The sequence below is a fragment of the Tiliqua scincoides genome, chromosome 1 (assembly GCF_035046505.1).
Source record: "Tiliqua scincoides isolate rTilSci1 chromosome 1, rTilSci1.hap2, whole genome shotgun sequence".
NCBI classification, from domain to species: domain Eukaryota; kingdom Metazoa; phylum Chordata; class Lepidosauria; order Squamata; family Scincidae; genus Tiliqua; species Tiliqua scincoides.
The window spans coordinates 12,919,596-12,944,142 of NC_089821.1; the positions used below are offsets into that span (position 1 = coordinate 12,919,596).

The window sequence follows — 24,547 nt, forward strand, 5'->3', positions numbered from 1 at the left end:
TTCTAGAACTGCATGTTAACAAAAACATTGAATAAATGTGTCAGTACTGATGGTGGCCGCTATAAAAATGCATGGTTCCTTTCTTGCCTCACTTTTATATAGGCAGATATTGGATCCAAATGATAATTAACTGCGAATGCAAACCTTATACTCTGCTTGGTAACTGAAGTTCTTGAGGCAGCTTCAATATATTAAAAAGAAAAAAAAATGAGGTCACTCAAGGAGCGAGCCTCCCTTATTTGGGCTGCCAGTGGTGTCTCTTGCAGCTGCTGTGTCCTGGTGCCAGACGTAATTGCAATGGAAGGGTGCAAAGAGCCATTCCTGCCCTGGAAGTGGCTGCAAAACAGCTAGCAGGTAGGGCTGTCTTACTTTGGCTGTCATTCATTCATATCCTGACTCCCAGCAGCAGTTGCAAGAGGCCCAGGAGGGAGGAAGCAGCAAAACTGCTTACAAGTCCCCTCCCAGTCTTCAGATGTTAACTTATTCAAAGAAAAACCAACTTAGAAAAATTCAGGTTAAAAGGAGGATGTCTAAACAATAAGGAAATGAACTAGAAAGTGGGTGTAGACATAATTATAGTTGGGGTTCTCCTACCCACTGCTAAAAGCCATTGTCTCATTCCAGCAAGGAAGATCCACATACATAGGTAGGCTTCTCTGTGCGTAACCTGAGGCTGCAATCCTGTACACATTTTTCTGAGAGTCGGGGCCCAATCCCATCCAACTTTCCAGCGCTGGTGCAGCTGCAGTGCAGCCCCAAGACAAAGGAACAAATATTTCTTTACCTTGTTGAGGCTTCCATAACTACAGTCCTACCACAAGGTGCAGTACGCACCCCATTGGCTCAGCTACATCAGGGCTAGAAAGTTGAATAGGATTTAGCCCTAAGCCCCACTGAACACAATGGGACTTACTTCTGAGTAGACATACATAGGATTGTGCTATAACTATAAGTGGATGTAGTTACTGATGTGAATGGAAGTGCAGGTCCCCATTTGAGGCCAACCATTGCTCTATCTGACCAATTGCTCTCAGCTGGACTGAGATCAGACTCATGAATTGAATAAACCAGTGACTCCCAACCTGGGGTACGTGTACCCCTAAGGGTACTTGCCAGAACATTTAGGGGTACTTGAAAAAGAATTGAATAATGGTAGAAAAAGGCAGGTCTGTATTAGAATGCCTTGTGGCGGCAAGCAAGGCAGGCAGCCAACTGGCTGTGAAAGCCACAGCAACTGCTAGTTTTTTTATAATGAATTAATGTATCATCAGATATGGATCAGTAGTTGGAAACATATACATTTGAAATAATAGCAGCTATATTAATTACAAACATTTGGCTACTATGAGGGTACAAGTTATGAAAATGGGCTGCCAAGGGGTGCAGAAGTGGAAAAACATTGGCAACCACTGGAATAAACAATCTGTTTGTCTTCCAGGCACCATGTTCCGCAAGAAGAAGAGGAAACGTCCCGAGATCTCCGCTCCACAGAACTTTGAGCACCGTGTGCACACCTCATTTGACCCAAAGGAGGGGAAATTTATTGGCCTGCCTCCCCAATGGCAAAATATCCTGGACACCCTGAAGCGGCCCAAACCAGTCGTGGACCCTTCGAGGATCACGCGAGTGCAGCTTCAACCTATGAAGGTGAGCAGAGAGTCTTGGCATCTCCCTGCAGTTCACTGGCACTGGAACGAAGTCTCCTCTCCCTGTGCAGTTAATTTTGATGGTATTCTGCTCGGGGTAAAAGGGGGCCCAAATGAAAAGGAGCAGCTGGAAGGACATGTGGAGTGAACATAAGAAGAACCCTGCTGGATCAGGCCAATGGCCCATCTAGTCCAGCTTCCTGTATCTCATAGTGGCCCACCAAAAGCCCCAGGGAGCACACAAGACAACAGTCACAATCTGCATCCCAGTGCCATCCCGTGCATCTGGCAATCAGAGGCAACCTGCCTCTAAAACCAAGAGCTTGCACATACCTGCTGTGACTTGTAACCCGTAATGAACTCTTCCTCCAGAAATTTGTCCAATTCCCTCTTAAAGGCATCCAGGCAAGATGCCATCACTGATTCCTGTGGCAAAGAGTTCCACAAACTAATTACACACTGGGTAAAGAAATATTTTCTTCTGTCTGTCCTAACACTCCCAACACTCAACTTTCGTGGATGTCCCCTGGTTCTGGTGTTATGTGAGAGGGAAAGAGCGTCTCTCCATCTACTATGTTCACCCCCTGCATGATTTTGTATGTCTCAGTCAGGAAGGAGAAAGTTAAAGAAATAGGTGTCAAGAAGGCTTGTCCTTCTGTGAACAGAAGCATCGTTTTCTAATATTGTAATAGAAGAAAGGACATGCTGTGCTCATATAATGTTGTTGCAGTTATATTGAGCAATCATTGGGGTGCTTCTAGATGCCAGCTTGCTCCAGTGAAACTTAACATTAAGCAGGAAATTGTGGAGTGGAGGAAAAGCAGTGTTCCGTAGAAGAGTTATTACCTGGCTTGAGGGTTAGGTAGTTCTATCCTGGTTTTGGTGCCACTTGTATTTGTCTTGATAGTCAGCTTGGACAGCCAGCTAACAGCATAGGATCGCTGCAGTTTCCATGTGAATCACTAGTGCCTGCAGTGCTACTTTACCCTTTATCTAGATAAACTGAAGACCCCTGGGGGCTTAGAACATTTAGCAGGTGTCCCAGAGTTGGCGTCCCAGCTGATTTGCTCACAAAGAGATAAGGGCCTGCACCCCATTTCAGATACGATCATGATCTTTTTTAGCTATCTGGGTACAATCTCAGTCCATTTAGAATAAACTCCATGTGCAAAGCAACCCTAAATAGTGATCAAGCCTGTTCTATTGCCATCATCTCACCTAGTGACTGTCAGGTATGGGAGGTTGTGGCTTTGTCTGAAACAGAACAGGCCAAATAATCCCTGTGGAATGGGTTCCCCAGGCTGGGTTCTTGACTTATCTGTTTTTGTTTGGGCTTTTTCTATTTCATCATGTTTGCAGAATGGAGCCCAACCCTTCTGCTGCCAGTCTACCAAGCCAGTTGGGTGGCTGGCAGTTCATTCAGTTTACAGAAAACAAAAGAGCACTAGGTTTGCATGCAAGCAGGTTGATACATTACTGTGGCAGGGAAGAGGAGAGGAGACTTCTAGACTGTGAAGCTAAGGACTGATTTATACGTCGTCCTCCTTACAAAAGAACATTCGGATCTCCCTTGGTCTATTCGAGAATTTTTGCGAAGTGGACTTCTCCCATCATGAAACAGAACAGGGAGGCTCTCCAGATTGGAACAGCTTCACCCTAACTTTTTTCCCCCCCTGTGCTCCTGAAAAGAAGGACCTGAAGCTGTCTCATGCCAAGGTATCCTTGGAGCAGCAGCCACCTCACTATTTCAAATATGCTGTTGCCCTAGAGGAGGAGACTCCAAACCCTGGCCCGGGGGCCAGATGCGGCCCACAGAGTGCCTCTATCTGGCCCACGGCCAGCCTCTGTTCCCCTGAGAGCCTCTGGCCCAGTTGACCAAACACAAACATAGTTGTGCTTGTGGGCGAATGGGGGTCCATTTAAGTGTGTGTGCTTTATTTCTTGAGCTGTGTTGGTGCTTGGAGAAATCCTGGACATTTGAGCCCATTCATTCATTCATTTCAGTCATTCATCTAAGTTCCATCTCTAATGTATTTATTTAAATTTTATATTTAATTTTTTTTTCCGGCCCTCGACACCATGCCGGATATTTGTTGAGGCCCTTCAGCCGAAAGGTTTAGAGACTCCATGCCCTAGAACCATGGTTCTCAACATTTAGCACCCACTTTTTAGAATGAGAATCTGTCAGGACCCACTGGAAGTGATGTCATGACCAGAAGTGACATCATCAAGCAGGAAAATTTTGAACAATCCTAGGCTATCATCCTACCCACACTTACCCAGGAGTAAGTCCCATTGACAATCATTGTTAAAAGAATATACATCAGGGGTGCTCAATAGGTGGATTGCGATCTACCGGAAGATCGCGAGGCAAAATGAGTAGATCGCGAAGTGCCGACTCCCCCCTTTCAGGTGCCTCTGGGAGGAAACACCGGGAGTAAGGCCCATTGTACTCAATGGGGCTTACTCCCAGGTAAGTGTGGCTAGGATTGCAGCCTCACAGCCTAATCCTAGGCATGTCTACTCAGGAGTAAGTCCTGTTATACTCAGTGGGGCTCAAGGTACACCAACATACATTGTACACATAAATGTTATATGTTATGATGGCGCGAACATTGTAAAAAGAACTCTGGTAGATCTCCGGGCCTTGCTGGGTTTCAAAGTAGCTCTCGAGCCAAAAAAGGGGGGGGCACTCCTGATATACATAGTAGCTTGTTAAAAGTACAGGTCTGTAACATTTCCCCAAATGCAATCACATAGCTTGGTAGCATCAAGTCTAATATATTAAAAATAAAACATTGAACTGAATGAGGACCCACCTGAAATTGGCTCGCGACCCACCTAGTGGGTCCTGACCCACAGTTTGAGAATCACTGCCCTAGTTGGGTGCTGCTGCTTGCAAGTCTCCTTCGTGGCAGCTTGTCCTGGTTGGGAATGCAGGGAAAGTCCGCCTTGAATGCTTCTTCACTAGTGGGAGGTGGCATCCTTGTGAATTCTGCAATGGGATGGAGACTCGATATGCAAATTGCTCAAGGCTTAGAATGTATACTGAAATGAGTGTGAGGAGCCTTAGATTACCATTATTTATATAGTGTCCAGAAGCGTAGCTAGAGGGTGGCTGGTGAAGCAAGTTCGGCAGGCGCCACAAAGCACCATATAAGCACCCCTTTCCCCCTCACCATCAGAGCCATTTGGGGCAGTTTATCCTTTTATCCAATTCTTTGTGTTGCCTTTGCTGCCATGAATGGATCCAGGGAGAGGGGTCACTTACACGGCGCATTGTGGCACCTGCTGTACTTGCTGTACTTTTAGAAATGGGCTATGTCAGAAGGCCAGATGCAAGGGAGGGCACCAGGATGAGGTCTCTTGTTATCTGGTGTGCTCCCTAGGGCATTTGGTGGGCCGCTATGAGATACAGGACTAGATGGGCCTATGGCCTGATCCAGTGGGGCTGTTCCTATGTTCTTATGCTGTGCTGCCTCTCTTCTAGCTACGTTCTGTTAGTACCATCTGTGTAGATAGTCCTTTACAACAGATGACAGGGCAGATCCTGCCCCAAAGACATGACAATTCAGGGGGAAAAAACACAACAAAGAAAAGAAGGGGACTGGAGGGAGGATAAACAGGGGATCAGTGTATGATTCTTCCATGCAAATGTACCTGGTCTTACTTGCAGTAGGATATTTTAGGGATAGGGGGAGCACTTGTTAAAGTGGTAGCTGTCATATTTAGCATGCCAGGCGTAATTGTCCCTGTTCAACTCAGCACAGCCTCTCTTCCAGAAAGTTACTTTTGCTGGTGTGTCTGTGGTGTTTATTTTGAAATATTGAGACCTTCTGGGATAGGACAGCCATGCTTGCAAGGAAGAACAGCAAGATGCAGGTCTCTTGTTGTCTTGTGTGCTCTCTGAGGCATCTGGAGGGCCATTTTGAAATACAGGAAGCTGGACTAGATGGACCTTTGGCCTGATCCAGTAGGACTCTTCTTATGTTATCTGGGAACATCATTTTATTGCCAGGCATAGGGTGAGTTCACACAAGTATGTGTGTCACTCAGTGGCTGCAACATCAGGTGATGACTTGCAGCCACAATGGCATCACAGACCAAATACCACCTGGAGAGCTTTCAAAGCACTTGGTACCTCCCCAATCCCAATTCTTCTCCACAAGACCATTCACAGTATTGGCTGCAAACCCAGTGATGGGAGGCCCAGTTTACAAGTGCAGCTGGCAAATATGTTTGCTGCCAGTTAAAATTTAGCTTGGTGGACTTGACTCCACATGGGGAAAGCACTGTGTAAAAATGACTCCCTATATGAGTCACTCCACCATGCTGTTGCAAACCCCATGGAGTTGCATTGGCTTGAATGAAAACACTGCAGTTAGTTAGAAAGCTGTTCTACTCAAACAGGGCTGCAGCCATGCAGTTGACAGCAGCCATGCAGCTGTAATCATGCTGCTGCTGACCACATGTGTGAATGAGGTCATATTATTCAGCAATAAGCCTCTCCTTATCTTAACTATCATATGACAGCAATCTGGACGCAGGTCTGGTTTTGCTGCCGTAGTTATTTCAACTTGGCTTGTGTAAAGGTGCAAAGTTGTTAGCAAATAGAAATTGTTTTCTCACTCCAGGGGAAGAGTTTTCCACACTGATTGGGAATAGTGCCAGAAAATGGCATCGATATTGTACCAAGCCTCCCTGTGGGGAAATGGATGGTGTTAGGCTGTTAAGCCTCTTACCTCCTAAATGAGATGGCGAGACGGCAAAGCAGATAAGGTGTAGCCGAAGTGGGGGGCTGGGGTGGAGATGTGTGGATATTGCATTCCAGAACTGAAGACATTTCCACAGGGCCAGAATATGAATGAGGATGAGGCCTCCTCATGGCTGGTTTCATCCCATGGGTGAGTTTTCATGAGGAGTGGACATATAGAACGTAAAGTTATCAGCATCTCAGAGTTCATATGGCAGGCTGTTCTGTCGCAGCGTGGGCTAAAATAAATTCTAACCTCTTCCCTTCCCGTATTGGCTGCAGAGATTAAAATAAGCCCCACGTGTGTTTTGTGGGTGATGTTTCAAAAATAAGTGGGAAGTTAAGTGTCTGGTGGAAGAGACACAAGTTGGGGTATTGTGAATCGGGTACATTTGGACCCTTCACATGAGGTACATTTGGCAGCTTCTGCCTACTAAATCCTTGATCCCAAGAGAAATATGGGACCACCATCAACTGCTGAGCTGCAAAGTGAGCATTGGCAGAAGTGGCACTGCTGAAAGGGCAGTACTGGGGCAGCCCAATTATTATGTGGGCTGCCCTTTCCACAGTACTGCTTCTGCTGAGGTGTCACTGCTGAAAGGTGTCACTTCATCCATCTCTCCCTCCCAGCTCCTTGACAGAAGTGGCGCTGCTGAAATGGTGGCCTGTGTGATAATTAGGCTCTCCCTGCGCTTCTCTTTCAGCAGCACTACTTCTGCTGAGGTGCTGGGAGGAGAGGTGGAAGGAAGCCTCAGAAGGCAAGTTACGGGGGAAGAGGAAGACCAAGAGGGATGAGAAAGGGAGAAGCTGCTGAGGTGCTGAGAGAACCCAATTATCAGGTGGGGCCCCCTTTCAGCAGTGCCTCTTCTGCCAAGGCAACACTTTGCACAGCTCAGATACCTCTAATGAGTTCCTAAGTGACAGGCTGCAATCCTAACCACACTTTCCTGAGAGTAAGCCCCATTGAACAAAATAGGACTTACTTCTGAGTAGAACTGGCTAGGATTGTGCCCCAAAGCATGCTTATTTCTGATCATCACCTGCTTTAATGACATCACTTCTGGCCCCAGAAGGCACCATGAATGCTATTTGGCCTGCTGTATGAAATGAGTTTGACGCCCCTGAGCTAGCTGATATTGCTCTCCATTCTGCCTGGAGAAGCTCCATATGAATGGAGGCATGAAGCAGTGGCCTATAGAGACAGTGAGAGCAGAATTCTAACTTTGCTTTTGCTTTTGTGGCAGAAGGTTGTGAGAGCCAGCACATTTGAAGTGGAAGGATATATCTCTGGAATACTCAATGATATCCAGAAGCTCTCCCTCATCAGTTCTAACACCCTGAGGGGAAAGAGCCCCACGAACAGGAGAAGAGCCCAGTCACTGGGGCTTCTGGGAGAAGATGTACCCACTGACATGTATCTACAGTACGCTGAAGTGGACTGGGCAGACAAATATGGAAACTACCTCAACTGCAATGGTGGAACCAAATCAGCTCGAAGGCAGACCTTATGGCCAGATTATAAGCCCACGTTGGATGGCGAGGCTCACTCCAATGGCCTAGTCATGAAAGCGCAGTCCCTGGGACCGACGGAATTCCAAGGCGCCAACAGCCGCTTTGTTCCATTCTCTTCAGGTTTTCAGCACCAGCAATACGTCCCAGTTCCTGAGATAAACAGAGATAGCACCGGAAGGAGAAGCTCTGAAGAGCACTATGCTCAGCCTTTCCATGGGGGCCAAGCCAATACAAGGCCTCCAGGGGAGGGCAGCCCTGGCTCCAAATCGAGGGAGAACAGCTTGAAGCGGAGGCTGTTGCGAAGTGTGTTTCCTTCATCCGGCACCTCCAATAAAGTTGGAAACAGCCAGCAGATAAAGGTATGTTTACTGGGCCCTTCAGAGCTTGCTACATTGGTGCCTTTCCAACTTGCTGCCAAATTCAGTTCTGAAGGCAAATATGATGTCGGCTCCTTGAAGATTGAGATTAATAACTGGGAATGACACTTGCACAAAGAAAATGAAGTAGCTATTGACCTAAAAGTTCCTTGGCGTTAAATCACCAGCACAGAGATTATTATGTGCTGGCAAATCTTTTGCCATACCCGTATTTTTTTTCTTACCAAAGGGGAGGATATTGAAAAAAAAAGTTATGTACTGTGCCACTTTTGAACAACAAGTTCACAAACTAGATTACATAGTAAAAGAAATGAAAAGTTGGTCTCAGTTACCTGTTGAGGGACCCAACACTGGTAACAGTCCAATGAAAATAAAAAAGATGGACCCTGCCTTGCTTGGACAGTCAGTTTGTGCTTGAAAATGTATGTTTAGAACTTTTGTGGTACGCAGAAACAGATGACTTTTGGTCAGAGATGTGCGGTGTGTGGGCGACAGGTAAGGCATAGCTGCCCCACCAGACTCCTTTGAAAAGCGTCGTTGCTGCTGCTCTCACGTCGCAGAGCGTGTGGGTTGTGAGAGCTTGTGCACCTCACACAGAAGAAGCAGCAGTGATGCTTTTCAAAGCTATGCATTGCCTGTCGTCCCACACACACCGCACATCCCTGCTTTTTGTGTGTTCTGGCCTAAAGCTATAAATTTTGAGAGGGGGTTTCTCAGAGCTAATGGGAGTGGTTGAGGACGAGAATAGGAAGGACTGAGTAAGCTTACTCCCCTTCCCCCTGGAGCATTACATGGCAAACATAAGGTTGGAGATATAGGGAGGATTTGATAGGTGAGGGGTTGCTTTTAAAAGAAACTGAAGTTTCAAAAAACTCTTCCCCTGCCTGCCGGTTCTCCTCCACAGTTCCTTCCCTCCCCCTCCCCCCACCAGGAAACCCTGTGTTTGCCTGGCAGTGCATCATTGTACCCTGATTGATGGGTTTATAAGAATCGGGTTGCCTGAGATTTTTCTGGCCAATTGGCATCGGTTAGCAGGGTTCATGCAGTTCAAGGACCTGAGGGACTCGTTCACCAGAAGTATGTGTTAGGAGGCTTTTCTCAGTGCAGGGTTGGCTTCAAAGAAGGGAAGAAATCGCAGGTGTGGGGGCCTGGATATGTTGGAGAGCCCGGCTCCACAAATTGGGGCTGGCCTGATAGCGGAGGAAAAGCCAAACCCTTGAGCATGCTGTGCAGCCTTAGGCAAGATGCTTCTGCAGGGTGGTTGGCGCATAAAGTGAGACAAGGATTTTCAAGCAGCTGCGTACTGATATGTGCTGTAAGATAAACAAATAAGATGTTCTTCAAATACAGACTTTTCTGTAGTGAAGATGGGGTGTTGCAAAGGGCGAAGAGGAGAAATCGGGGTCAGTGTGGGCCCCCAGCACACTATGGTGTGATGGGCAGAATGTTGCATTGAGATGGGAAAGTTCAGTCATGCAACCTAACCTCTTTTTCTCAGCCAAACCTACAAGGTTGTTGTGAAAGTAAAAGGAATCGCTCTTGTGTGTACCACCTTGAGCTCCTTGAAAGAAGGCAGGAAACAAATGAGAGAAGTGATCTCCTCTTGAGGCCAAAACCCCATACATAAGAAAAGCCCCGCTGGATCAGGCCAGTGGCCCATTTAGTCCAGCTTCCTGTATCTCACAGTGGCCCACCAGATACTGCTGAGAGCACACAAGACAAGATACAGCCAATAGCCAGATAACATGCTCATACTGTATTAAACAGACCTGCTATCCTTCTGTTCCTCAGGGCCCAGTCCTACCCAACTTTCCAACGCTGATGCAGCTGTGCCAGAGGGGTATGCACCGCATTTTGCAATGGGAGGGGGGCAGTCACAGAGGCCTCCTCCTGCGGGCTGCACTGCAGCTGCATCAGCTCTGGAAAGTTGGATAGGATTGGGATTCAGTCTGATTCTAGGTTGTGCTTTCAGAGATCCATTACTAAAATGCCAAGCAGCCGATTGCCCAGAAGCGGATTGTACAGGACTCCTGCAGTGTCGGCTAAGTGCTACTGATGGGTAACCAAGTTTGTTCCAGGCTAGCCAGGAGGAGGAAGCTCAGTTGGAAGGGTGCTGAATCCTGGCTGACTCAGAGCACATTCATAAATGTAAGAGGATGACGCAGTGTGGGAGACCAGTATGCCAGGTGGTGAGCGGTGGGTAGGTGAGGCTGCCGCCCATATCAGCCTGACCTGGATAGGTGTGTGTGTATGTGTGTGTGCCTGTGTCTACATAGGGACAATTCTGAAGCACCTGAAGCTGCTGGTGTCTGTCTGTCCTCCTGTGTCCAGCCTTTCGGTGAAAGGAAAAAAAACAAAGCACAGCAGCCTGTTTGTTAGAAAGCTGCCTCCTACTGAGTCAGAGCATTCCTACATCTCGCTCAGTGTTGTCAGCACTGACTGCCAGAGGCTCTCCAAGGCTTCAGGGTCTTTCCCAGCCCTGTCCAGAGATGCCTGCAATTGAACTTGGGACTTCTGCTTGAAGATCACGTGCTCTAGTTCTTTCTAAACCTGTTACCACAAGTCAGCTTGCTTCAAGGAAGTCTTAATGATTAACTTCTTTTGGGGTCCTTTCTTTCTCTGCATGGTGCCGGGAAACGTGTGATGAAGTATAAACGGACTAGAGGAAAGCATACGTGTTGTGTGCAGGACAAACACATGTCTGTTTGGTCATGTATGTGTCAGGTTTTGGAAAGCTTGGCTTAGGAGATGTGTTGGATATGTGGTCAAAGACAGGCATCTTGGAAGCACCAGCATCTGTGGGGGCTTTTTGATATGCTCTGGGTTACATAAAGCGAGTTTGTAAAACAAAGCAGGAGGTTTGAAAACACCATTCCGCTGGGAACGTGTCTGAGCTGGAATGGAAGGGTGGTGCAGGTGAAGACGGGGAAGTAATTTCCAGCAGGCAGTTACTTGTGTGTGTGTGTGTGTGTGTGTGTGTGTGTGTGTCCGTCCTACCCAGGATGTATTGGGCAGAATGAGTGTACACTTCCTTACATGAACCCACAAGGGTCAATAGGGTAAAATAGAAACGTTTATTTAAGATAATTTGGTATGTATAGTCCAGGTGGAGTCCTGGGTACTGGGAAAACAGAACAACTTTTCCTTCCCTTTATTTTGGCTGCTCTCCAAAGCCACACCACCAACTTTCAACTATTTACTTAATTCATTAAGCATCTACACCCTCCTTTTCAGCCCACAGGCTTTCAGAGCAGCTTACATGAAATTGTGCAGTGGGAAATCCTTGCAGAAGTAAAGGGCGAGGGTCTGCCTCTCTGATTTCTCCTCCTCTTCCTCCTCACAGGACAATTGGGGGGAGGGAAGGATGCAGTTCAGCTTGTAAAGGTACCAGCAGGTGAAGATAACAGTGGTGGCCCTTTGACTTGCAGGCTTATGGTTAATAGGGACATACCAAGTATTCAATCTAGGAAAATAACCTATAAAACATTCTTGGCGACATTAACCAACTCCCCTTAATCTACTGCCCTCCAGCTCCAGTAGAGATGTTTGTGCATTCACTGTCTCTGATGGTTTTTCTCAACAATGTATCTACTATCCTGTACAACTGTCTAAGGTGCACTGATATTTTGCTAGAAAGCCACAAGCTCTTGAAAAGGCACTGTGTGGGATCCTGCAAAGGGTTTGCATGAGTGGAATGGCACTTCAGCTTGTGCAGAAGGAAGCACAATTTCAATCTTTTTCTCTCTTCCGTGGCAACTATCCTGCTAATCCGGAAGGTCTGCTGATCTTCCAAATCAGCGTTTGGGGGTACGGGACGGGACTGAGAGCCACAGGATGGAGGAAGGGGTGTGAGAGTCTCTAGTAAGCCCCATTCTTGATTCTCTGGATTTCAGCCCTTTATATATTCGCATCCTGCAGCCATGTCAACTCCTTGGCTGAATTTGTATTGTACTCTAGCACAGTGATAGTGCTTGTGCAATCCTATGCTCATGCAACTTCAGCTCCAGTTCTGTGTTTCTCCCCATTGCCTGCAGGTTCAGTGACAGTTTGACCAGCTGCAGTGGGTGCAGTGCAGGGAGAAAAGTGTGGATTGTCACTCCCGGATTGGCCTTTTCAGCCACACTAGACGCTGTACCAGAACCACCTTTCAGAGCGCGATACCATAGTCTTTCGAGACTGAAGGTTGCCAATACAATACAATACTCTTCTGCTTGTGACTACAATGGAGAACAGGATGCTGAACCTGATAAGTCTTTGGCCTGGTCCAGAAGGGCTTTTCTTGCGTCCTTCTTTGTGGAGATGGCAATATGAAAGACTTCAGTGTGTTGTGTGTGTGTGTTTTTTTGTTTTGTTTTTTGTTTGCTATTTGTGTGGAATGAGTAGGGAGATGTCTGTATTTCATATTTTGTGTGTCTCGGCTTTGAAAAGTATGGTTTGGAAGTGCTTTTCCTGCAGTGACCGCTTCCTAGAATAGACATGACTTTGTCAAGCAAATGATTGATTGATCACTGTACTGGAAATGTAAACATGTGAAAAGTTTAGGCAGACAATCAAATCGTATAAGTTTATACTGTGAATATTTTGAAAAGGCTGTAACAGCAATGCTTTTGATGCATGCGGAGTGTTCTAGCATGACACTAATGGCTTTTACAGGCAACATAAGAACATAAGAACAGCCCCACTGGATCAGGCCATAGGCCCATCTAGTCCATCTTCCTGTATCTCACAGCAGCCCACCAAATGCCCCAGGGAGCACAACAGATAACAAGAGACCTGCAAGGCCTCCTGGGAATTGTAGTTTAAGAACATAAGAACAGCCCCACTGGATCAGGCCATAGGCCCATCTAGTCCAGCTTCCTGTATCTCACAGCGGCCCACCAAATGCCCCAGGGAGCACACCAGATAACAAGAGACCTGCATCCTTGTGCTCTCCCTTGCATCTGGCATTCTGACATAGCCTATTTCTAGAATCAGGAGGTTGCACATACACATCATGGCTTGTAACCCGTAATGGATTTTTCCTCCAGAAACTTGTCCAATCCCCTTTTAAAGGCAACTCGTTTTTGAGATGGGAAAATGTTCTTAGCCGTCTAGGGTAGGGTGTGATACAGCCATATTTTCCTTTTGCGTTTTCATTACTACCAAACCAGGACATTCATAGTTTTCTTTTGGGAGAGGGGAGGGGGAGGATTGTGGCACATCAGGAGGTGTCTTCTAAAATCTAAACCTACCTGCCCCTCCCAAAGCATAGCTGTCGTCATGCTGATAGATGTGTACATTTTGTGTGATCTTTGCTATCAATCCTGTGCCTGTGACATCACGGTTGATCTTCCTTCCCTACCCCACCCCATGTGTATTCAAATGTTTTAAAATATATAATTTTCCTTGGTCAAGGATGAGCACTTCCTTGTTTTATGACACAAGCACCCTTGAAAACGAAAGGGTTAGCTCCCCCTTCCCCCGCAGCAGTGCCCCGGCATTTGAAGAACCTTCTCTTAATAGTTGTATTCTGCCCCTCCCCACCTCTGAACTCTCTCCTCTGCATTACTCTATTTGTCCTGTGATTTTGTCACTGATGCAGAATAAGGGAAGTCTGGATTAACAGAAAAAGGGGAAGTTACTCCTTCCTGTTGCGCTTCAAAATGATTGTCAGCATAAGCTGTGAAAGTTCCTTTGTGCCTTCTTGGTACACGTGAACATTGTTAACGCATGATAGAATATGGAAGAGAGCCATTCTTCAGTGGAAAATGCATTCTAGCCGCTGTTGGTTTGACATTCTCATCAAAGATTCGGGAAGCGCAGAAGTCCATTATAGCACCCTGGTTAGCCTTTCCATCATTGGGAGCGTCTCTCAGGGCTGGAAGTACATATTCCATTTGCACAGACCGTTTCTTCCTGGATGGAGCTCATCATGGTGGGGGCAGAAATGAGGATGCAACCTCATGTCCACATCTTCATGTCTGATACCTGTTTTGTGTTCCGTCCTGACGATGGATTCTGCATGTAAGCTGTGATTAGCCTTATTTTAGAGATGGGTGACCGAAGCTCTGGCTTCCCCAGCTGAGGAAGGGCCATGACAGTGGTAGAGCACTTGCTTTGAATGCACAAGTTCCCTGGTTCAGCCCATGGCACCTCCAGCTGGAGATGGCAAAAGACCCCTGTCTGAAACTCTGGAGAATTCTGCCAGCTAGTGTAGAAAGTACTGACTTAGCAGGATTAAGGGTCTAACTTGGCAGAAGGAAGTTCCATATTTCAAGTCCACACTACATCAAAGGTTTAATCCCAAATCTCACTTGTCCATGAACAATATAAACTGATGAATACAACTTTCATGCCTTCTGCATCCCCTTTCCTATTTATCTAATAATGTCATTTTCTCTCTCGCTGTTCTTTTCCAGTCCAATCCCTTCTTCAGGCCGCCACAACACTGGGGCTCACCGCATAGCCCTGCAACCAAATCCCAGTCGCTTCCCTCTGACCAGCCAGTGCCCGATTATGCCAGGATTTCAGAAGCTGGTACCCCTCAGAGATCCCCAACAGCTGAGAGTGCAGCAGTCTTGCCACAGGGCAGGCCGTCACCAGCAGGGTCCCCCCGAAACAGACACACACAAACCAGCTCAAGCAACCTTCACCTTCCCTTGGACTCTAAAGCACAGCCAGCCAACGAAGATCCAGTAGTTGTCACTCATGAGCAGTTCAAGGCTGCACTGAGGATGGTGGTGGACCAAGGTGATCCCAGGACCATGCTGGAAAACTATGTGAAGATTGGCGAGGGGTCCACGGGCATCGTCTGCATCGCTCGCGAGAAGCACTCTGGGCGGCAAGTGGCGGTGAAGATGATGGACCTGCGAAAGCAGCAGCGGCGAGAGCTCCTGTTTAATGAGGTGACTACGTAGAAAGAAACTAATTGCATGTTCCTTGGACAAAAATGGATGGCAAGAAAAACACTGGCTGGGAGGACATCTGAAGTTGCTCTTGGAAGTCTCTTCTGTTCGTACGGGAGGGGGGGGCGGTTGGTGATACCTGCTGCTGCTGGTTCTCCAGTTCTCTGGGGTGGGTCCCCTCCCTCAGGAGACAAAGGAGACTGTAGAGGGAAGAAGGGGTGGGAATTTAGGTCTTATTGGTGGAATCCAAACCTTCATCTCCGAATAGGAAATGAAAACAGCCATAGCAAAAAAAGAAAAAAGCTTGCAAGAAAGGCTGGTGGTGGTTGGAGTGCGAAATGAAATACTGAGGAAGGAGATGAATGAAGTGAGAACTTCTGGGTGGATCACTGATGGGCAATTCATTTCATGTGATTGTTTGAGGCTGATTTTGAATGTCCTGGTAGTTTCAAAATTCTCCAACTCAGGGTGGTTTAAGCAAGGACATGGTGAACTGTTGATATGTCAGACCAGCCAAAGCTGATGGTATGTGAACCAGCAGTTACTTATCTTTCTGTGTCTTCCTCAGGTGGTGATAATGAGAGACTACCAGCATGACAATGTGGTAGAGATGTATAAAAGCTATCTTGTGGGAGATGAGCTCTGGGTGCTGATGGAATTTCTCCAGGGAGGGGCCCTCACAGATATACTGTCCCAAATCAGGTAGGGGAAAAAAAAATACAATAGTAACAGGCCAAATGGACCTGTTCCATTGGATGCAAGAGCAACCTGCTGGCTGAACAAATGAACATTAGTGTGTGCGAACAGTGGCCTACAGATTGCAGGTGACTCTGTGCAATATTTTGTGCACTCTGCTACACCATGTTACAGCAGCCAAAGAGTGTAACTTCAGACTGGTTGTAGAACCAAAAGGGAAATAGGACTGAGGCCCTCCTCACTCCACAGCAGGAACGCAAGAAGTCTGGAGCTGGTGCAAGGCCTTCATTGCTTCCACCCTGCCCCAAACAAGGATGCCTCCCATTGTCCTGGCGTCATAGACAATGCTGGGACCATAGAATGTCATCCTTTGAGCTGGGTAATCCAGAAGTTTGTACTTCCGCCATCTTTTTTGGGTGCTCTACATAAAATGACAGAATGATGCTTTTTCACTTGCTGTACTCTTGCTGTCTTCTGGGCCTCACCAGATGCCCACATTGTCAACTGCTAGCATCACCCCTGCAGCCCACCCTTGCTCAGAGCACTGGAGACCTGGAAAAGCAGGGTTCTGATTAAGCCAAGAAAGATTTGCACAGCATAAACATTCATTATTTGCAAGTAGGGATATGTCCACTCCCTTCTGGTTCAGTTTGTGAAGTCTAGTGATACTTCTTTAAAAGTGTGCCCTGGACTTCCAGCAGGCATACAAAAATGTCTCTGAGCGTACAAAAATGGGACGGGGATGTGTGGTGGGTGGGGAGGCAGGTGAGGGCAGAGCCTCCCCACAGCCTTTGAAAAGCGCATGGGTTGTGGATGCTTGGGCGCTTCACATGGTGGTGGCACTTTTGAAAGGACTCAGGTGGGGAGGCTCTGCCCTCAACTGCCTCCCTACCCACAACCCATCCCTGAAACGGGACATCTAAGAACAAGCACCCAACAGCTTCTCGTACTGCTTTTGTGCCTCATCAAAGCAGAAGTTGCCAAGAAAGAAAAAGAATGTAAGATATTCTTTGAAGTCGCTATTCCGCATGAGGCGAAACAGGAAGTCTTCTTCTAAAATTGTTGTAGAAATGGAACTGTCAGGGAACAAAGCTCAAAAATTTGACCAGTCCATGGAGTCATGTACATTTTTTACTTAGTCCAGTGTGCTGTTTCCAGCAGCAGCCAGCAGATTCCACTGAGGGCTCACAAGTAGAGTTTTGGGATGGAGGCAGGAAAAGCAAAGAAGAATCCTGTGACCCCAACAGTCTAAAAACATGTAGTACAATACAAGCTTCCATGGACCAAAGCCCACTTCATCACATGCATGAAATAGGTACCTAAGTGGCAGTGTCATGTGAGTGTCCATGTACAGTTTAGACACGAGTATATACACACACACTGAAAACAGAGAGAAGAAGAAACAAGCATGTTGGGGTGTTTGGGTTTTTTTTAGCCAAGTGAGGGCAAATGGCCAAGCAGTGCAAGAGATGTCTATAGGTGTGGCCAAGTACTGTGCAGTATGCAACTGAATACAGAATTTAAAGAATTGAATGCAATGTCCAACTGGATCCATTCCAGACTGCTAGCCACTGCTGATGAATAGCAGGGTCAGTAGTGTAACCAAAAACATAAAGAGGGACAATTACTTTCTACATAACTTATGTAGGGGCAGTAACTTTCACTACAGTGAGCTCACCATGCCTAGGATTTTGGGTTAACAAATCTCAGTGTACGCTTCATGATGAAGCAGGAGACATGGAGGTATTTTGTTTGGTCCCAGCATACTGCCTCTGTTTCTGAGGGCTCCATTTAACTGTCATCATGTCTAAATAATAGCCATGGAGATACACCTATCCAGGCATAGGCCTGTGGTTCTCAAACCTGTTTGGTCTCTGAAGCCATTTACACCCTTAAAAGACCAATACCAAATATCGGCAAAGAACCAGACCAGGAGGGGAATTGGAAAGGAGAGCCACAAATGGGGGAGGTGGGAGGGACAGACAAGCCAACTGGGCAGGGGGCAGACGGCAGCCACCTATGGTGTGCTTATGGAGCCCCTGAAGGGGTCTCGGGGAGCCCCAGCTATCCTAGAAACGCTGCTCTATGCATTTGTTTTAAGCCATTTCTGCCCAACCCTGCATTTGCACAACAGGGACCAAATGTGTACACTTGTGGGCCAGGCAAAAATGGGTTAAACTTGTTTTTAAAGGCACCTTGCATGGGTGGCCACCCTGCATCCTATGATATCAAATTCCTTTGCTTGTAATGGAACAGGAAAGTGCTTTAATCTCCTGCTGAAATATGTGTGTTTTTAAGTGTGTTGGGCTGAATGAAACAAAATCCCCCAGCTTACAATGTCTGGGTCTTTTGCTGTTGCATTTCAGATTGAATGAAGAGCAAATTGCTACAGTATGTGAGTCAGTGCTGCAGGCACTTGCCTACCTTCATTCCCAGGGTGTGATTCACAGAGACATTAAGAGTGACTCCATTCTCCTGACCCTTGATGGAAGGGTAAATTATCCAGTTTTTGTCTTCCCCCATTTCCCATAATTCTCTGTTATGTCCCCTGGGTCATAGCACAGTAGAAGAGCATGTTTTGCATGCGCAAAGTCCTAGGTTCTTCCACCTCTGGCACCTCCAGTTTTAAATGGATCCCAGGTCACAGGGGTGGGAAGATCAATTGCTTAATGCCTTGGAGAATCATAGCTACTCAGAGTTGACAGTACTGGATGACTTTATTTAATAGTAGTTGGTTTTTTATTTTCCTCCTTAAGATGGGTGCAATGTAGCTGCCAGTTGTTTAAATAAATTAAAAACAAAACAAAATCCTAATGCAGAAATGCATAATGCACAAAAACAGCATAAGATTAACTGTCTAAAAAGAAAAAAATAGTTTTACTGTCACAATAAAATCGAAGTAAAATGCTCTGCAATAAAAAAAGGGAAGGTCTTCAGACACTGTTTAAAAACAGTGAGCAAGAATATAATCAATGCCTAAGAATGAATAAATTAAAAAAAAACAATTCAATGCACAAATGACTCCATCTCCAACCATGGTTGTTGACTGGGCCAACATTATAGGACAGTTTAGGTTCAATTTTGCCCTTATGAATGTATTCTTTCCTGCATTCCATTTTTTCCTGTTTGCCCCATTTTCTCTCCTTTGCATAGAATGTCCAGTGATTGATTGCTCTTCTCCTTCCTTCACGTAGGTGAAACTCTCTGATTTTGGATTCTGTGCTCAAATCAGTAAGGATGTACCGAAAAGAAAGTCCCTGGTAGGAACACCTTATTGGATGGCCCCAGAGGTTATCTCAAGGTCCCCATACACCACGGAGGTAATTATGGTTCTTGGACTGCAGAAGGGACAGCAAGTCAAGAGGACCTGCCTGTCTCTGAGCCAACTCTAAAGATGCTTTGTCAAACCCACTACTTGACCAACTTTGGTACCCCATAATTGTGTGCTTGGCTGTCACCTGCATGTTGCTGTTGATACATTAACCAAAACCCAAGCCCTAGTTGAAACTTCAGTTTTGGCAGGCATTGGGATGGGGGTAAAATTTAGATGGGTGTGAAAATAGGCTCTGAAAGTGGGGATCGGTTTTAGGGGTAGGGTGAAATTATTTGAAAACGTGCACGGAATGGGGGCTTCCTGGCATGACTGCAGTAGTTGCAGACTATCTCTTTTTTTCTGCTGCAGTTACCACTGCAGCAGAGGTCCTCCTGGTTGCTGCTCCTAGCATCTAACATTCTTCTCACTCCCAGTGGATGCCGCACCACTCAGAGGCATTCTGTGACATGCCAGTTGTCACAAAATGGTGGACTTTCACTGTCAGAAAAATGTTTTGTTTTTTTTTAAAGATCCTTCCAGTGCTTTTCACCATTGACTCCTACAGCAGTTGAGGCAGAATTTTTGGTGTTCTCCAGCTACCATCTTTGTTTTCTGTTTGGTCCACGGTGTCTTTTAACTCTTATGTTTCTCGGTTGGGCAGTTCCATTCATTTTATTGAGCTTTAGTACCTCTTTCTGTAGACTGGAATAATTTTTACACTTCTACAGGTAGACATCTGGTCTTTAGGAATCATGGTGATAGAGATGGTGGATGGAGAACCCCCCTATTTTAGTGACTCTCCAGTCCAAGCAATGAAGAGGCTCCGTGACAGCCCTCCTCCCAAAATAAAGAATTCTCACAAGGTCGGTATGTTTGCAAGGCATTCCTGCAACTAGTGAATCACCATAGCAACTGCATAATGTTAACAAATATTCAGCACAGAAAGCAACCTGATAGAACAAGTATGGAAATGGCTATTTCACTGCATGAAAGAAAGTTAGAAAGGCTTCTACTTAATTTTCTGTTCAGATAATTAGAGGTCATCTTGGCTGCAGATACCTGCTATATATGTATGTTGAATATCCATGCAACAAAACAAATAAATGTGCAATTATTGCACATTAGTATATAGGCAGTGTTCAATTTTCTATTTCCCCTGTATGGAAGTGCTCTCAACAGAAGAGACTAATAATGCTTGAAACTGTACTGAAGTCCAATTAAGTGCAGTTTTTGTGTCTCTTCATCTCAGAAATGGTCCATGAAACCCAGTCTGGCTGTTGCTTTATGATTGCTGCCTCCTTTGTGCCCATACATCTCGCCAGTTAATAAACTCCCTGGAACCTTAGATCTGCTCAGAGTAATAGAGGGCTGTGGGTGGAGTTCAGCTGTCAGTCCTACAGGCTGGTGCTGACATCTAGTGGTCAGTGAAACACAAGAAGTATTTGTCGCAAGCAGGTTAGAGGAGTTGGTCAGAGCTTGCAAACGTGGTCTGATCTTAAATCAAATATGGACCTGATAAGACTAATGGTAATGTGCTCACTGAATCCACTAGCTCCAATTTGTACTCAGATTGTGTTTTCATACCTAAATTTGATCAAGGAGCAATGGAGCAGAGTTCTACATATTCTTTCATACTAGAACAAGAAGTGTTTTGCTTCTTAACATAAAGCATATCTTTCACAGAGGACTTCTTTCAACAAGATTTGTGTCTTAGTCACACAGTGTTACAGGTGTGGAATTGTCGCAGCTCCAATCCTGATGCTGTGGCTAAATCTCTTAAGAAAGGTGTGGGATAAATGCTTCCTACAGCTTAGAGCCCAATCCTATCTAACTTTTCAGCACTGATGCAGTTGCAATGCAGCCCCAAGGTAAGGGGACAGATGTTAAGCCTTAAGCCATTTCTGCCCAACATTGCATATACGCAACCGGGATCAAGTGTATACCCCTGTGGGCTGGGCAGAAATGGGTTAAGGAGGCCTCCGAGTCTATCTTCCCCACTGCAAAATGCAGTGAACACCCCCATTACATAGCTGCACCAGCACTGGAAAACTGGATAGGATTAGGCCCTTCGTGTGCAAACCATTTTCTGGAGAAGTACAGGCATCCACCATATCTGCAGGGGATCTGTTCCAGGGCCTCACCAAAGATACAGGGAATCCTATCCCTATGGTCCCCCGTGCCCATTAATGTTGTTTAGATGCTTACCAAGGCAGCGTGTTTCTTTTGCAGGGTGCTATAAGCGTGCAAGCTTATAGCTAAGCAGGGTCAGGCCTGGTTAGTACTTGGATGGGAGACCGCCGGGGAATACCGGGTGCTGTAGGCTTATACCATAGTCTTTCGAGACTGAAGGTTGCCAACCATCATATTATAGTGTGTGCAGGCAGCCTGGATGCTTGAAGAGACTAGATTGAATATTAACAGGAAGTAGGGAGTCAACTGCTTACTGTTAATGTTTGATCTAGCCTCTTCAGGTATTCAGGTTGCCTGCAGCCTGCCTGCACAATAATGAGTAGGGGGGGGTGGATCTACAGATACGTTGGGGGAGATCTACAGATATAGTTTGTTGCAGCAAAAACAGGGTCACATGGCATCTTGATGACACACTTAGAGCCCAATCCTGAGCTTGGTGCTCCAGCTTTCCGTTGGAGCACACTGTTGCAAACGTGCCATAAGGCTTACCATCTGTGAGGCTTACCACCAAGCCAGCGCCCATGCTAGCCCAGCACTGGCCGGCGCTGGGCTAGTGCTGGCTGGGAGCCCGTCCTCCACTGCTCAGCAGTCTCACGGACCGTCAAGCAGCACATTAAGTGGGGGTGGGGAGGAGGCATTCCGGGGAGGGGGAGGCGTGGGGAGGGCAGAGAGAGGGCGGGTGGGAGGTGGGAGGGGGAGGCAGGGGTGGAGAGAGGGCGGCAGGAGGTGTGCTGGAGGAGGGAGCGGGGAGGCAGGAAGCAGGTCCGGTGGAGCTCAGCTTCACCAGATCCTGTCCATTCATGTAGGGCTCGGAGCCCTACACGAACGCCTTTACCTCCAACCTTTTGGTCGGCAGTAAAGTGAGTAGCCCCATTGCAGGACTGCTTCCCTTACCTGGGAGAAGGGAACAAAAGTCCCCTTCTCCCGAGGCGCTGCCCGCGGCAGGCTAAAGCGCGCAGGATGTGGCAGCAGCTGTGTGACCCGGGCAGCTCAGGATTGGGCAGTTATTGTGGCATAAGCTTTTGTGGACTAGAGCCCATTGCCCTGTACCATAGCCACAGGGTTATGTCTAGTGGTAATCATTTGCTAACTTTGTAAACTTTTAAGAACTTACTAGTGTGGAAACCTAAAATGTCTTACTTGGATTGGTTCCATCTCAACAGACCTCTCCAGTTTTAAGAGACTTTCTGGAACGGATGTTGACCCGAGACCCGTTAGATCGTGCAACAGCCCAAGAACTCCTTGATCATCCCTTTCTGCTCCAGACAGGGCTTCCAGAGTGCCTGGTGCCCCTTATTCAGAGATACAGGAAACGCACCTCCACTTGCTGACCCTGAACTTCAAGAAATACGTGGTGCTGAAATGCAGGACTTCTCCTGGAAATACTTACTGGTTGAAGACATAATCGATGGGCAGTCGAACCTCATGAAGATTGCTTGGCACTTGTCAGTGTTCTTTCCAAGATGTGAATGTGAGAGGGGAATTTTCACCATCTTTAGCTGCTTTTTAACGTTTACTCTTTTGCTGAAGACAATCAAAAACTGGATTTCTACAAATCCTGGCAGTAATATAGATAATTCTGAACTTTCTGGATTGCTCATATTTCACTCTGACATGTGGCGTCTGAAAAATGAATCTTGCGCTGTAGGTTGTCAATCTGCAGACGTCATGAGATAGGGCTGCAGCCTACTAAACTGGCACATTCCTCAAGAACAGAAATATGAATGACCCTTGTTCTTTGAATGCTGACCATCAGGCAGGCATTCTCACTCCAGCCCTGGCATCTCATTTCAGAGTATTAGCCCTGTTTCCTTTCAGAGTTCTCCAAAGCTTTTATTTTGTTTTTTTTTCCACAAGTGTGAATAACGTTGGACCTGTGGCTTTTCCAGAATTGAAAGTGGTCTGTCATTTCACAACCACACACCTCTGGAGGGTGGCACTTCATGGCAGACACCTCTCCACTGGTTGAACCTTATGCTTGAAACTTCCTGGCATGGAAACACAGTGCCTTCTCGAGCTAGGACTGGCTGAAAGGAAGGCAGTGTGAGGACCAAGGTCCCTCTGAGTACACTGGACTTGTCAAGGGACACTGCTGTGAGGCAGCTATTGGATATTGTTTCCAACCAGCTCTGAATTCTGTAGCAAGGTCAATAAAATGTTGAAGCTCTCCCATTTTATTCCACTGAAAGATGCTTTGCTGATGAGAATGTTTAGTCTCTACCTCCCAAAGAGCAGGGGGAATGCATGGAACAGAGTTTAATGTGTGATTATGGATCTATAAACTCCTGGACTTAGGTGGGCCACTTTTTAATATTTTCTAAAGAGAAACACAGACATTTGGTATGGCAAGTCTTATCAGTGTAAAGTCAAGGTCATTTGGACACTTAGTTTAGGTTGTATTGTGTGCATCACGATGTGGAGAGTACACTTGTGACACATCTGAAATTCAGTCTTGTGGAAGATGTTTTGCATTTGGACTGCAAGGGGTTAAAGATGGGGCGGGAGGGTCAGAGAGCAGCAAGTTGAATTGCTACTGCCTCAGAATTTGCCCTTTCAGGACAGATAACAAATAAGTAAATAAATAAAAAAACTTGAAATACTGAAATATTTGCTGTAAAAGATTTCTGTATGTTCTAAGATTCTGTGCAAAAAAAAAAAAAAAACCAAAACCTGTGCAGTCTCCTTTTTTAAGTTTAATTATCTGAAACAAATATTTCTTTTTGTGAGTTGTTTGCATTTGTTTTAAATTAAAATGACTTTTTGATTATTCATAAACCTAATGCTGAGATGCTTTAAAAAATACGCTTCTGGTTTTGAGGTGCTGCACTGCTCCTTTATGAGTTAAGACGACTTGCCCCAGCTTCAGATCCATCGTGGAGAAATTCAGCAGAACTGTGGGTGAATTCAATGTCAAACTGAGAATTACCCCCCAAAAAATAATGGTGGCAAGGGGAGTCAAGAGACTGGAAGCCCTGGGACAAAGCTCTGCATTGCCCCCACCTCCACCATCACAGCTTATCAATAGGAGCCCCTCTCATCAGTGAATGGGGGAGTCTGCAGAAGTTGACCAGTACTCAGGGATTCAGGGGGTGGGCCCTGTGATGAGTGTGGACTCCCAGCAGCTGCCATCCTGACCGATTCCTGATGCCACACCAGGCCCCAATGGTGGTTTCTCC

General features: G+C 46.3%; 1 protein-coding gene across 2 annotated transcripts; it reads left to right on the forward strand.

Annotated features, from left to right (window-relative positions):
- The first annotated feature begins 1,443 nt into the window (after positions 1-1,443).
- PAK6 (p21 (RAC1) activated kinase 6) lies at positions 1,444-22,702 on the forward strand. 2 transcript variants are annotated; one of them, XM_066634799.1, is made up of 8 exons: positions 1,444-1,647; positions 7,644-8,270; positions 14,687-15,172; positions 15,741-15,874; positions 18,235-18,361; positions 19,063-19,188; positions 19,910-20,044; positions 22,535-22,702. In XM_066634799.1, the coding sequence occupies exons 1-8, from the start codon at positions 1,444-1,446 to the stop codon at positions 22,700-22,702; spliced, it is 2,007 nt and encodes a 668-aa protein (XP_066490896.1). The 2 variants fall into 2 exon arrangements, with proteins under 2 accessions (XP_066490896.1, XP_066490906.1); XM_066634809.1 differs by lacking the exon at positions 19,910-20,044.
- The last annotated feature ends 1,845 nt before the right edge of the window (positions 22,703-24,547 follow it).

Coding starts and splice junctions, on each gene's coding strand:
- PAK6 (XM_066634799.1), top strand. CDS start 1,444: ATGTTCCGCAAGAAGAAGAGGAAACGTCCCGAGATCTCCGCTCCACAG. Junction 15,875..18,234: donor GATATACTGTCCCAAATCAG/GTAGGGGAAAAA, acceptor GTTGCATTTCAG/ATTGAATGAAGAGCAAATTG. Junction 18,362..19,062: donor TCCTGACCCTTGATGGAAGG/GTAAATTATCCA, acceptor TCCTTCACGTAG/GTGAAACTCTCTGATTTTGG.